This window comes from Pseudorca crassidens, chromosome 20 (assembly GCF_039906515.1).
Source record: "Pseudorca crassidens isolate mPseCra1 chromosome 20, mPseCra1.hap1, whole genome shotgun sequence".
In the NCBI taxonomy this organism is placed as follows: Eukaryota; Metazoa; Chordata; class Mammalia; order Artiodactyla; family Delphinidae; genus Pseudorca; species Pseudorca crassidens.
This window is the reverse complement of record NC_090315.1, coordinates 49,928,848-49,944,233: the sequence shown is the minus strand read 5'-3', so window position 1 is coordinate 49,944,233 and position 15,386 is coordinate 49,928,848. Positions and strand designations below refer to the sequence as shown.

The 15,386-nt window shown below is 38.9% G+C and overlaps 1 protein-coding gene across 2 annotated transcripts in view; it reads left to right on the top strand.

Moving 5' to 3' along the window:
- Positions 1 to 15,386, top strand: part of RFWD3 (ring finger and WD repeat domain 3) — a 41,162-nt gene that overhangs the window by 15,603 nt on the left and 10,173 nt on the right. The window contains exons 4-9 of one of the 2 annotated variants that reach the window (XM_067719819.1): positions 2,793 to 2,890; positions 6,297 to 6,488; positions 6,588 to 6,679; positions 10,564 to 10,678; positions 11,176 to 11,404; positions 13,878 to 14,028. In XM_067719819.1, coding sequence (XP_067575920.1) covers positions 2,793 to 2,890; positions 6,297 to 6,488; positions 6,588 to 6,679; positions 10,564 to 10,678; positions 11,176 to 11,404; positions 13,878 to 14,028 — 877 coding nt within the window. Of the gene's footprint in view, positions 1 to 2,792; positions 2,891 to 6,293; positions 6,489 to 6,587; positions 6,680 to 10,563; positions 10,679 to 11,175; positions 11,405 to 13,877; positions 14,029 to 15,386 lie in introns of both variants that reach the window. The other variant, XM_067719818.1, reaches the window with a different exon arrangement.

Sequence of the window (15,386 nt, the reverse complement as noted above, 5' to 3'; positions counted from 1 at the left end):
TTTTTTAATGTTACAGTTTCTTTATTATTTTCTCAATTTTTTTAATTAAAAAAATGTATCTTTATTATTATTATTATATTTTTGGCTGTGTTGGGTCTTCATTGCTGTGCACGGGCTTTCTCTAGTTGCAGCAAGCGGGGGCTACTCTTTGTTGCCATGCACAGGCTTCTCCTTGCAGTGGCTTCTCTTGTGGAGCATGGGCTCTAGACGCGTAGGCTTCAGTAGTTGCAGCACATGTGCTCAGTAGTTGTGGCACATGGGTTTAGTTGCTCTGTGGCATGTGGGAGCTTCCTAGACCAGGGATCAAACCCATGTCCCCTGTGTTGGCAGGCGGATTCTTAACTACTGCACCATCAGGGGAGTCCTTAAGGTAATTATTGATAGATATGTATTTAGTGCCATTTTAAACCTTGTTTTCCCATTGATTTTATATTTCTTCTTTTTCCCTTTTTTTCTTTTTGTTTTTCCTTTTGTGGTTTGATTCTTCTTATTATTAGTTTTTATTGGAGTATAGCTGATTTACAATGTTGTGTTAGTTTCTGCTGTACAGCAAAGTCAATCAGTTATACATATACATATATCCACTCTTTTTTAGATTCTGTTCCCATATAGGTCATTACAGAGTACTGAGTAGAGTACCCTGTGCTATGCAGTAGGTTCTTATTAGTTATCTATTTTATATATAGTAGTGTGTATTTGTCAATCCCAGTCTCCCAATTTATCCCTTCCCCCGATTATCTTTTGTATTATACTTATGTTCTCTTCTTTTTGGTTTTTGTGTATGTTTTTAATTTGTGGTTACCCTGTTTTTCAAGTATAGTAACCCTTTCCTATATCTGCTTGCCTTAGACTGGTAGTCATATGGGCTCAAATACATTTAAGGAAATTTTTTTTTTTAATCTACATTTTCTTACTCTCCTCCCCCACATTTTATGATTTTGATGTCCTCTTTTATATCAAAATGTAAATTGGTACAAACATTTTGCTAGTATTGTTATACACTCACTATATGTATATAGAACCAGTGGCTCAACAATTTCACTTTTAGGTATATAGCCAAGGAAGTGAGTACATGTGTTCATGAACGACATGTATAAGAATGTAATAACACTGTTTGTAATAGGAAAAAACTGAAAACTATCCACAAACCCATTAGCAGTAGAATGGATAAATAAATGTTATATTTTTACGCAGTAAAACACAGAAGTGAAAATGAACTACAACTCCACACATTAGTATGGAAAAACCTTGCAAAGAATGTCAAACAGAAGTAGCAGAAAGTGGGTAACTCAGATGCCATTTATATACAAAAACAGGCAAAACCAGTCGATGGTGTTAAAATTTAGTAAAGTAGTTACTTTTGGGGGGCAAGGTCACCTCCCTGCCTGTCACCCAAGATAAAAGGAGGACATAAGGGTATAAGGGCCACTCTTAGGGTTGTTGGTGATGTTCTGGTTTACAGTTCAGTTTGTGAAAATTCACTAAAAATATTTATGGTACACTTTTCTGTATGCATATTACAGTTCAATAAAAAGATTTTTTTTTAAAGAGCCAATTTGAAGGGATTCTTTCTGGCTTACGATGGAACAATTTGAGCCTCAAAAAGAAAAATAACTAAAAATTAAGATTACTATCTTGACCATTAATGGAAGCTGTGAAAGGTTGTTGAGGAACCAGATAGTCTAGGGGTCAGACTGACATCACCTGAACCCAGTATAAGCCTCCTGGTGTACTGCTATCAGAAGCACAAAACCTAAGTTTCTTGCTGCCCTTCCTCTTTCCAAAAAACAGAATTCAATCTACAAAATCATCTAGGTCTAACGGCCAGTTTATAGGAAAGGCAGGCAGTGAAGCAGTAAGTAAGGAATACCACGGGAAGCAATCAGCCAAATCCAGGATGTAGGACATTTCATAAGACAAATGACCAAATCTCCCTCAACAAATCAGTGACAAGGAGGGGATAGAAATAAGTGAAGGAGAATTGTTATAAATGAAAAAGACTTAAGAGACATAACAATCCAAGCTCACTGTTTGAAGATCTTGTTTGGATCCTGATTGGAATAAATCTATTGTAAAGAGCAACTGTAAAGCAATTGGGAGGGACTTCCCTGGTGGTCCAGTGGTTAAGACTCTACGCGGGGCATGGGTTTGTTCCCTGGTTGGGGAAGATCCTGCATGCCTCACTATGTGGCCACAAAACAACAACTGGGAAATTTTGAGTACAAACTGGGTGCCTGGGATGGTATTAAAGGATTATTGTTAACTTTGTTAGATATAGTATTGTTAATTTTGTTAGGTATAGTGTTTATGTAAAAAAAAAAAAGTCCTTATCAGTGAGTGTTACAAAAGTTTTTACAAGTGAAACCACATTTTAGGGTTTGTTATTAGGAAAGAAAATAAAGGGAATGGGGGCTTATTTGGAACAAGATTGGAAAAATATTATTTTTGAAATTGGGTGATGGGTACTTGTGGGTTAGTTTACTATTCTGTCTACATTTAAAAATTAATTCATTGGGACTTCCTTGGCGGTCCAGTGGTGGGGACTCCATGCTTCCACTGCAGGAGGCTTGGGTTCAGTCCGCAGTCAGGAAACTAAAATCCCACGTGCTGCACAGCGAAAAAAAAAAGGATTCATTGATGCTACTTGGGGAAATTGTCATTCCTTTTACATCAACAGTATCAATTAGAAATGGAAAGCTGTGGTGAGTCAGGCTCTCCTGCTAGCCTCATACCTGACTTATGTCTTCTTTTATATATTACCTATCCCATCATTTCTGGAAACGACTTGGCAGAGCAACTAGGAGGTAACGACTTGGCAGAGCAACTCGGAGATATCTCAACAGAGCAAGAAGTTACATGTATTGGTGGAGGAGAGACTCTCCCCAAACAGGTAATATGAACATCCTTTTAAATGAGAGGTTTCTATTTACATTTAAAAAGGCAGCTGCAGATTAAAGTAGAAAACCCACAGACTTTGTAGGCAGGGGGTCCAGGTGTAGATCCTATACAAGTTACTCATTATTTGTGTGACTGCCTCCCCTTAGGTTTAAAAACATGGAGTAGGGGAAGATGTGAGGAGAACTTGTCCTGTCCACCTAAGAAGGTTAAGTATCAGTTTAAGTAGTAGATATGAATGCAGTTTATGAACTGTATGGCAGAAAGATTGCTATGAGATAAACAGTTTTTATTTTTAAAAATTACAGATATCACTGTCCTCAATATGAGACTTATTTATACCAACTATGGACCCTGCCAGTTCCAAAACATCATTGATTCACTTTTTGCAAGTTTCTATTTTTATTCATTCTCTCTAGAAAAGTTACTCTAATATAAATTTACTTATGTGTATAAATGTTGTTTCTTTATTTATTGAAATATAGTTGATGTACAGTATTATGTTAGTTTCAAGTGTACTGCAAAGTGACTTGACATTTGCATACATTATGAAGTGATCACCACAGTAAGTTTAGTAACCATCTATCCCCATATAAAGTTATTACAATATTATTGACCACATTTTTCATGCTATGTATTACATCCCCATGGTTTATTATTTTATAACTGGAGGTTAGTACCTCTTAATCCCGTTCACCTATTTTGCCATAGCCCACTCCCCTTCCCTCTGGCACTCACCCATTTATTCTCTGTGTCTCTTAGTCTGGGTTTTTTTGTTTTGTTTTATTTTTCAGATTCCACATGTAAGTGAGATTATATGCTATTTGTCCACACTCCATACTGTTTCCTATAGTGGGTGCACCAATTTACATTCCCACCAACAGTGCATGAGTGTTCCTTTTTCTCCACATCCTCGCCAATGCTTGTTATTTGTTGTCTTTTTGATGATAGCCATTCTGATGGATATAAGGTGGTATCTCTTTGTGGTTTTAATTTGCATTTCCCTTATAATTAGTCATGCTGAGCATCTTTTCTTTTTATGTGTCTGTTGGCTGTTTCTTTGGGAAAATGTCTGTTCGTGTCTTTTGCCCTTTTTTTTTTTTTTTTTTTTTTTTTTTTTGCGGTATGCGGGCCTCTCACTGTTGTGGCCTCTCCCGTTGCGGAGCACAGGCTCCGGACGCGCAGGCCCAGGGGCCATGGCTCACGGGCCCAGCTGCTCCGCGGCATGTGGGATCTTCCCGGACCGGGGAATGAACCTGTGTCCCCTGCATTGGCAGGCGGACTCTCAACCGCTGCACCACCAGGGAAGCCCCTTTTGCCCATTTTTAATCAGGTGGTTTTTTTGCTGTTGAGTTGTATGAGCTCTTTGTTTATTTTGGATATTATCAAATATATCTTTTGTTAATACCTTCTCCAATTCGGTAGGCTGCCTGTTCATTTTGTTGATAGTTTCCTTTGCTGTGCAAAAACTTTAGTTTGATGTAGTCCTGTTTGTTTATTTTTGCTTGCTTCCCTTGCCTGAGGAGACATATTCAAAAAAAATACTGCTAGGACTGATGTCAAAGAGCCTATTGCCTGTGTTTTCTTCTAGAAGTTTTATGCTTTCAGGTCTTATATTTAAATCTTCAGTCCATTTTGAGGTTACTTTTGTATATGATGTGAGAAAGTAGTCCAGTTTGATTTTTTTGCATGTAGTTGTCCAGATTTCCCAACACCATTTATTGAAGAGGCTGTCTTTTCCCCATTGTCTATTCTTGCCTCTTTTGTTCGTAAATTAATTGCCCATATAAGTGTGGCTTTATTTCTGGGCTCTCTGTTCTGTTCCATTGATCTATATGTCCACTTATGTGATAGTACCATACTGTTTTGATTACTGTAGTTTTGTAGTATAGTTTGAAATCAGGGAGTGTAATGTTTCCAACTTTGTTCCTCTTTCTTGAGATTGCTTTGGCTATTTGGAGTTTTGTGTTTCCATACAAATTTTAGAATTGTTTATTCTAGTTCTGTGAAAAATGTTATTCATATTTTGACACGGATTGCATTGAATCTATAGGTTACCTGGCGGGGATATGATTATTTTAACAGTGTTAATTTTTCCAATCCATGAGCATAGTATATCTTTACATTTGTTTGTGTTGTCTTCAGTTTCTTTCATCAGTGTCTTATAATTTTCAGAGTACAGGTCTTTTACCTCTTCAGTTAGATTTATTTCTAAGTATTTTGTTCTTTTTGATGTAGTTCACAAATGGGATTATTTTCTTAATTTCTCTTTCTGATAGTTCATTTTTAGTGTGTAGAAATGCAACAGATTTCTGTAGATGAATTTTGTATCCTTCAACTTTACTGAATTCACTTAAATGTTCTATCTTAAAATTCACACAAGAGGGATTATATAATATCCTGTTCTGGGACTGGTTCCTTTTCCCCCAACTTACTGCATTTTGGAGAGCCTTTTAGTGTCAGTACATAAAATTGAATCTCATTCTTATTGGTAGTAATAGCTGCACAGTGTTTTTACATAGGAATACATTTTTAGTTAACTCTTCCCTTGCCATGTACATTATGGTTGTTCCCTTTTTCTTTATTTCTTTGTCGTTGCTGTTGCTTCGTAATAAGATCATGCTGCACTGAGCATCTTTGTACTATTGTCTTGGCAAATATTTGTGATTATATTCATGGGATATATTTCTAGCAGAAAGATTGCTATATCAAAGGAAAGATGTATGTATTTTTAGTTTTGATAGATAATGCCAAGTTGCCCTCAGGAAAATTTGTGCCAGTTTTACTTGCAGCAACAGTATGTAAGTATGCCCATTTCTCCCTCACCCTCAGTGCTTGGTGTCATCAGACATCTATTAGATGAAAAAGTAAAAATGTGGTCTCTTACTTGAATTTTCATTTCTTTATAAGTGAACACTTACCGACCATTTGTATTTTTGTGTGAGTTGTTTATATCCTTTCTTTTTTTCCTGGTATTTTTTTTTTCTTTATTCACATGAGCCAGGTATTTTATAGCTACTTGAATTGATTATGGACCTAATTTCCAATGTATAACAAACTTAATATTCCCTGTTGTTATTTAACTGGGTCACTTCTAGATTTGTTTTGTTTTAATATCTTCGTAAATATAGCTCCTTTTTGTCATTTGAATGAAAGAAAATCAAGAATTTTATAAGCTCAAAGGGTAATAATATTTTCATGGCTTATATTACCTTTGACCAGATTGCATTCTGGAAAGAATGGGAAGTGATTCATGGGTGTTGGGGTTTTTCTTTGGCATTTTCAATTGTGTTTGTATCATTTTTGTGTATCTTTTGTTAATTTGATAGAGTTTCACATCTTCTTCAAGACTGATTTTGCATCTTCTCTAATTTGAATGTATTCTGGTTTCCATCTAGCAGTCTCCCCAGAAGTCTAATCCTCTTCTAGCTTCTGCTTCTGTGGATGAGGAAGAAGCGGACACTTGCACAATATGTTTGGAACAGTGGACCAATGCTGGGGATCACCGGCTCTCGGCATTGCGCTGTGGGCACCTCTTTGGGTATAAGTGTATTTCTAAGTGGCTCAAAGGACAGGCACGAAAATGTCCTCAGGTAAAGACCATAGTTAAGAACTGTGCATGTGCACAGTCAACATGTTAAGTCAGGAGGATTCCTAGAACCACACTTATTGTGTCCCATTGGGCTCCTTAGTGCAACAAGAAAGCCAAGCACAGTGACATCGTTGTCCTTTATGCCCGAACCCTGAGAGCTTTGGACACTAGTGAACAGGAGCTCACAAAAAGGTAGGTGGCAAGAGTCTGCCTAGCTGGAATATTCACTTTTGGTTCTTTGTATGCACCTCTGAAAAGGTATGAGTCACTCTTAGTGTGGTTCTGAGGCTTTCCTTGGGCTGTGACTGGGGATCTCTGGGGATCATTGGCAATCTGTCTAACACTGTGATTTATGATACATGTCTGATCATCTGAAGCATGGTTTGCTCTCCATATAGCATTAAAAATGATGATCTGGGGCTTCCCTGGTGGCACAGTGGTTAGAAACCCGCCTGCCAGTGCGGGGGACACGGGTTCGAGCCCAGGTCCGGGAAGATCCCACATGCCATGGAGCAACTGGGCCCATGAGCCACAACTACTGAGCCTGCGCTCTAGAGCCCACGAGTCACAACTACTGAAGCCCGCGTGCCTAGAGCCCATGTTCTGCAACAGGAGAAGCCACCACAATGAGAGGCCCACGTGCCACAAGGAAGAGTAGCCCCTGCTCACCACAGCTGGAGAAAGCCCACGCACAGCAACCGACCCAATGCAACCAAAAATAAATGAATGAATTAAAAAAATAAAAAGGTCATAGAGAAACCTTTAGCCGTACAGTAATACCTCACACCTAGGCTGGGAAGCAGACCCAATCAGAAAGATAGCCTGGATTTTTTGTGGCCTGTCCAGATTCTTCCCTAGGGATTCATTTACTGCCTGCCTCTGCTGCTAAACACTGTGAACACTGAATCAGGGAATCCTCTGTCTTACTCTTTGTAGCCAATTCATGGCCATCTAGAACACACTCCCAAGTCTCAATCTCCTTGTCACTAGAATAGACTTAATGATACTTTTTAAAAACTGAGAATTTTTGTTTCTTGTGTCCCTAAGCCCTCCTGTAACAGTACTCTGCAAAGAAGTCTCACAAATGAGGCTTTGCACTTGTCGTACAATGCAAGAAATTATCAAGATTTTGGAAGCCCATGAACAAATGCTAATAACACTACTTATAAAATATGCTCTAAGAACATTAAAGATTAAAAATACCTGCACTGGACTTCCCTAGCGGTCCTGTGGTTAACACTGCACGCTTCCACTGCAAGGGGCACAGGTTCAATTCCTGGTCAGGGAACTAAGATCCCACATGCCTCGCAGCACAGCCAAAAAAAATAAAAAGAACCTGCACTGAGAGAGTACAGGGATGTGGGTTCGCTCATGTATTACTGGTAAAAATGTACACGGGCACAAACATTTAGAGAGGCCTTTGGCAATATGCTTCAGAAGTCTAAAAGTAATTCTGCTTCAGGCATTTTTTCTAAAGAAATGATTAAGGATATGTGCAGAGATGTACTTAATAAGACTTGATTTTTGGTTAATACTCTGAGGCACATATCCTAGTTGATATATGTAGCTCTAGTTGATTCATTTTAATTTCTATATAATATTTTATTTCTCTAATTAGAGTTTACTTATATGTATTTTGTATTGGTGGACAGTTAGGTGGTTTCCAGTTTTTGTTAATATAAGCCATGCTGCAGAGAGATAGGTGAGTTTCTTTAGGTCTAGAAGTGGATTTGCTTTATCATAGGGTACGTGTAATTTCAACTTTACTAGATATTGTCAAATTGCTCTTCCAAGAGGCTATTCCAGTATATACCAGCAGCAGTGTAAGAGATTTCTCATTTTTTTTCATACCCTCACCTACTTTATATTATCAGACTTAATTTTTGCCAGTTTCATGGAGTGAAGTAGTATTTACTTTAATTTGCTTTTCCTCAATTGCGGTTGAACCTACTTTTCTATACATTGTGCTCAAATATTTTGCTCATTTATATTGAACAAAATATATTGTTTCTTACTGATTTATAGTTCTTTGTTTTCCTTATACCAACTCTTTGTTGGTTGTATACCTTGCAAATGTCATCTTCTAGTTTATGGTTTGTCTCTTTAACTTGTCTACTGTATCTTTTGTTGAACACAAGTTTTTAATTTTAGTGTAGTCATTTATCAGTCTCTCGTTTTGTGTGTTTTTGTCCCTACTACATTACAATCATGGAGACATAATATCTTCTTTTAAATGTTTTTTTTTTTTTTTTAATAAATTTTTTCTTTTGGCTGCATTGGGTCTTTGTTGCTGCGTGTGGGCTTTCTGTAGTTGTGGCACGCGAGGGCTACTCTTCGTTCCGGTGCACGGGCTTCTCATTGTGGCGCCTTATCTTGTTGAGCACGGGCTCTAGGTGAACGGGCTCAGTAGTTGTGGCGCATGGGCTTAGTTGCTCTGTGGCATGTGCGATCTTCCTGGACCAGGGCTTGAACCCATGTCCCCTGCACTGGCAGGCAGATTCTTAACCACTGTGCCACCAGGGAAGCCCCTTTTAAATGTCTTTAAAAGCTTTAGTTTTTACACTAGTTTTTAGTCTACCTAAAATCTAGTTTTATGGATGACCACAATTGTATTAATTGTTAAAATTAATAATTTAAAAACTAATAAATAATTTTAAATTAATAAATAAAAATTTATATAGAAATGTTCTTTCTATATAAATTTCCATTGCTACCTCTATCTTAAATTAGGTTTCTATATTATGAATGGACTACTCTGTTGTTCCGGGGTCTGTTTGTTAATTCCTGCACCAGTACTTCAATTTAGTCTTTCCAGCTATGAATATTATATAATATCCTTTCACTTATTCCCTGTTTCATTTGTGTCTTTTATAACTGTGTTTTGCTTCTTAAAGGCCTTAACTTTATTCCTAGGTTGCTGTTGTTAGAATGCTATTTCGAATGAATTTTTTTCTGTTATATTTACTAGTCAGTTATCTGGTATATGGGGAATGCTGTTGATCTAATTTCTTGATCTTGACTACAGCAGCCTTGCTGAACTCTAATAGTTTGTGGGTTCTCTTGAATTATAAGAGCCACTTTATCCCTTCCTTTCTAATTTTCATCTTTTTTTCTCTCCTGTCTCATTGGAGTGGAAATTTCTTTTTTTGCATTTCATATTTTGAAACATTCAGATTTATGATTTTTATTCCTGGTGAATGTGTCCTTTCATTACACATTGTTCCTCTTTACGCCTATTCATCCTTTTTAATTCTAATCAGTCTTTTTTTTAACATTCGCCTAGTGTATACTTTCTATCTTTTTAACTTAAGCCTCTTTTTAAATTTTATTTATTTATTTATTTTTGGCTGCATTGGGTCTTCATTGCTGCATGCGGGCTTTCTCTAGTGGGGGCTACTCTTTGTTGTGGTGTGCAGGCTTCTCACTGCGGTGGCTTCTCTTGTTGTGGAGCGCAGGCTTCAGTAGTTGTGGCATGCAGGCTCTAGAGTGCAGGCTCAGTAGTTGTGGCACATGGGCTTAGTTGCTCCGTGGCGTGTGGGATCTTCCCAGACCAGGGCTCGAACCCATGTCCCCTGCACTGGCAGACAGATTCCTAACCACTGTACCACCAGGGAAGTCCAGCCTCTTTTTATAGTGTTCTTTAATTTGAATATCTGATGAACAACCAGTACCTTATTTTCTTTTTATCCAGTAGATAACCTTGGTCTTTTAACAGGTCATTTTTACTCTTTTATAATTTGGCTCTAACTCAAGCAGTGAGCTTGGCTGTAATCCCTCATTTTGCATTTTAGGTCCCCATTCCCTAGTAAGAGCCAGATTCCTGGTCATCACTGCCTACTTCAACACTGAGACCCACCCCAGTAGGCTCATGAGTTCAGCCCTGCATGCTACTTTCCTGTAGTGTTTCTGGGTAGTGTTTCTGGGCTTGAGAGATTTTTCACTTGTTATATTTTATTCACTATCGTGACATATTTACAGCAAAGTGTATATCATAGCATGAATTTACTATGTCATCTTGATGCGAAGTCTTCTGTAGCCTTTCTAATCTCCACCTGTTGCTGGCTTTCCCCCTCTAGTTCCTTAGAAGAGGAGAAGATGCTAAGGAAGAAGGCTGAGTTAGAATCGGCACAGTGCCGGCTCCAGCTTCAAGTCCTCACTGAGGAATGCACTAAGCTTCACAGTCATGTTCAGGTAAGTTTGCCTTCTCTAATCCAAAGAACTTTTGGAGTAGGAATTAAGAAGGCATCTAAATATTATTTAGTTTCATCTCAGATACGAATAGGATTTACCAGGTTTTTCAGGAAGTAAACATGATCAACTCTTTATTTCTGATTAGGGCTTATATACATGCTTTATGATGAATTCTACTGCAGTGTGAATTATTTAAAAATTGAACAGCCACCTGATAATCAAAACTTGTTTAAGTCATTTCACTTCCTTGAATCTACCAATTAAATGAGAATTTCAGACAAAATGACCATTAAGGACTTTCAGTGCTTTATGATTCCATGCTCTCCCTATTTCAATTGCTTGTTGAAATATTGTGAAAACTGCAGCAGTTCTTTAGGATTCATGTTAACATTTTCTCGTAAAGGATAAGAAATATCCTTGTATTAGATCAAGGAATTGTGTATGAGGGGAATACCAAACGAAAAAGCTTCACATTTACAAAATCTTTTTCGTTTTAGGACTTGAAAAAACTTATTGTGCAGCATCAGAGTGAGATTTCACAGCTGACCGGGAGTTCCCAAGCACGTTTCCTAAGCAGCCTGTCCTCCAGCCAGAGCCAACACAAGTACCATTTCCAGAAGGCATTCACAGTGTCTCAAACAGGAAACTGCCGAGTCATGACATACTCTGATGCTCTGAGCTGCCTGGTAGTATCACAGCCTTCTCCTCAGGCCTCCTTCCTTCCAGGTGAATAGTCCAGAACCTCAGGTGGTTTTGTTTTTGTTTTGTTTTAAGGAACATTTATTTATTTATTTTTTGGCTGCGTTGGGTCTTCGTCGCTGCACGTGGGCTTTCTCTAGTTGCGGCGAGAGGGGGTTACTCTTCATCGTGGTGCATGGGCTTAAGAGATGCAATGGCTTCTCTTGCTGCAGAGCACGGGCTCTAGGCACGCAGGCTTCAGTACTTGTAGCTTGTGGGCTGTAGAGTGCAGGCTCAGTAGTTGTGGCACACAGGCTTAGTTGCTCCGCGGCATGTGGGATCTTCACGGACCAGGGTTCAAACCCGTGTTGCCTGCGTTGGCAGGCGGATTCTTAACCACTGCACCACCAGGGAAGTCCCCAGAACCTGTTTTTATGTTCATTTTTGGACTCTATTTCTCTCCTCCCTTCTTGAAGAATCCAGGACTCACTAGTAGGTGAACACTGTCCACAGCCCACCAAATCACTTTTTCCTAGTCACTTCCCTGTTAATACAGATACTTTAGGGTACTGCAAAGATGTCTGTACTGTCTATTGACGTCATTCTGTAAATTTGTTCACCAAAACGGTAGAGATACTGAACCATGGTAAAGTGAGAGAAGATGTACTTAGAAGTGTGGGTTGTCCAAGGATAAGAATATCATTCCTGTACGTTCCACTAAAGTACAGGTTCATTTTAGACTAGAAATATTTGAAAAAACACTACCCCAAGCTCTAATTCAAGTTAAAACAAGATTTAATGCTTATTTTCAGTAGTGTTCAAATTGACAAATTCCAAATAAAAGAATTTGGGAACATTATTATTTTATTAATATTATACTGCTTTTCTCTTTTTTGTGTGCTTTCCAAGCTTAATTTTAGGTTGTCTTAATGTTGAAAACCAAATCTCACATGCCCAGTGTTGTAGATGTTTTTCCTGCTGTCTTCAGCGTATGATTTCTGTCAACTGTCAGGTCCCTTTGCTTCAGCCTGATTTCTTGTCCCCCGACTTAGAAGTTACATTCAAATGCTTCAAAACTACGTCCCCCACACTTAGGTATATATAGGATTGGTGGTGGAATCCCTAGATTATCTTATATTTCTCTTTTCACTAATATTACCTATGAGTTGAGAGGCTATCAGGAGGCTCCAATTGAGGGGAAAGTAAAAGGATTGTTTATAATGTTCCTATATCCCATTCTAGATTTTAATAAAAAGATTTATCATCATATAAAACCTTCCCCATTAATTGGAAAAATACTTATTTCTTCCAGTTGTTTCCCCAAATTGGGTGTGATCTGTTCCTTTATTTCTTAATGTGTCTATTCCATACTGCACAGCTAGCTCTTCCTGATAGACTGATGATGCTAATTTCCTCTTGTTTCCTTTAATGATTAACTAGGCAAATACTCATGTTCCCTTGTTGATTTAAAGCCTGTAGTTTCTGTGTTTGTTTCTCTGGCTCTCCTAATTCTGTTTCAGGAGAAAACACAGTAAACTTTCTCTCACTTTTTCCCCTAGTGAAGCAGAAGTGTGATCTTGAATCTAGGATTTGACAAATTTTGTTTGTGTATAACTCAGGTAAAATAGATACTTGGTAAAAATAAATATATTATCATAACCTTGTAAGAAAACAGAGTAACAAATTTAAAAGGACAAGTTTTTGGCTTTCTTTTCCTCTCTTGGAATAGTATACATTGATTAGCATACTTGATGTCATCTGTTTTCATTCTGTTTCAGAAATCTGTAACATATCTTGACCACCTGACACAGAAATTACTTATCTCCATTCTTTATTGTTCACTATCTGTTCTACATCTTGAGTATCTGTGGTTCAGGTGGAATAGTGTCTTTCTCTCTCTCTCTCCCCCAACAGCTTTATTATTAAAGTATAATTGACGTGCAATAAACTGCACATACTTAACGTGGTGTACCATTTGGTGAGTGTTGATATATGTATACACTCCTGAAACCATCGCCACAGTCAAGATAATGAACATATCTATCACCCTGAAAGTTTGCTCAAGCCCTTTTGTAATCCATCATCCACCTGTCCCTCCCTCCTCTCCCCATCCCCAGGCAACCACGTTCTGTCATGATAGATCAGTTTATATTTTCTAGAATTGTACATAAATGGAACCATACAGTGTTACTCTTTTTTTGTCTGGCTTTTTTCAACATAACTTTTTAAAGATTATCCATATTATTGTGTCTATCAGTAGTTCATTTCTTTTTATTTTTGGGTAGTATTCCATTGTATGTATATACAGTGGTTTATTATTCACTTATTGATAGATATTTGGGATGGAATGTATTTTTTAAGATAAATTAGAACCCCGGGGAATTTTTATTTTCTTTGTTTGACTAGCTTTTTCCCAGAGACATGCCAAGAAAGGTGAAGAAAGGACCTACTTGAAATGGTAGTTTGCTTTGCCCTAAATTGACTTTCAGTGATCTGTTTCACTCTCTCGTATCTTTGGCAGGCTTTGGTGTTAAGATGTTGAGTACTGCCAACATGAAAAGCAGTCAGTATATTCCCGTGCATGGCAAACAGATACGTGGACTGGCTTTCAGCAGTCGATCCAAAGGCTTACTTCTCTCTGCTTCCCTAGACAACACTATTAAACTGACCAGGTGAGTGCTTTGTGGGGAAGATGGGCCCTAGGTTGCCTAGGGTTGAATAGTGTGGAAATTAGTTATCTGTGTTATGATGACCTTGGCTTTTGTGGGGGTGGGATGGGAGATGTCTAAGGCATTGTCTTCTCAGATCCAGCTTCATTGAATTTAAAATGTATTGCTTTAAAAAGTGGATACAGCTGGTGACAAAACAGAACATGTGGTGTTCCATCTCCTTAAAATTATATATGTTACAAAATATATCTTAAGTCATGCAGATGAGAGTAACACCCTAGAGTTGGTAGAATGACAATATGGAGGGAACCTTGGTACTGACACCGTGGAGTCACCATACTAGCTTGGGACTGCTTATTCCTTGTCTGTTCCCGGATCGTTGTGCCTAACAGAAATGCCTACCAGGAACTCATTGTCCTGGGTGCCATGATGACTGCTCTTATCAGTAACTACATTTTATCAGTAGTCAGTTACTACATTTTATCTTTCACATGCTCTGCAAGTACCCTGAAACAGATCTGAGTGTGCTCCATGCCTTTATCTTTTAGAAAGTTGTTCTAACCCACACACCTATGGCCACCTAATCTATGACAAAGGAGGCAAGAATATAGAATGGAGAAAAGACAGCCTCTTCAATAAGTGTTGCTGGGAAGACTGGACAGCTACATGGAAAAGAATGAAATTAGAACACTCCCTAACACCATACACAAAAATAGACTCAAAATGGATTAAAGACTTAAATTTAAGCCCAGACACTTTAAAACTCTTAGAGGAAAACATAGGCAGAGGACTACCCTGGGGGTGCATAAGAATCTGCCTGCCAATGCAGGGGATATGGGTTCGAGCCGTGGTCCAGGAAGATCCCACATGCCATGGAGCAGCTAAGCCCGTGCGCCGCAACTAAGCCCGTGCACCACAACTAATGAGGCTGCGCTCTAGAGCCCGCAAGCCACGTCTACTGAGCCCGCATGCCACGACTACTGAGCCCGCATGCCACGACTACTGAGCCAGCACACCTGGAGCCTGTGCTCCACAACAAGAAAAGCCACCGCAATGAGAAGCCTGCACACCGCAACAAAGAGTAGCCCCTGCTCACCGCAACCAAAGAAAGCCCATGTGCAGCAACAAACCCCAATGCAGCCAAAAAGAAATAAGTAAATAGGGCTTCCCTGGTGGCGCAGTGGTTGAGAGTCCGCCTGCCGATGCAGGGGACACGGGTTCGTGTCCCAGTCCGGGAAGATCCCACATGCCGCGGAGCGGCTGGGCCCGTGAGCCATGGCCGCTGAGCCTGCGCGTCTGGAGCCTGTGCTCCGCAACGGGAGATGCCACAACAGTGAGAAGCCCACGTACCGCAAAAAAAA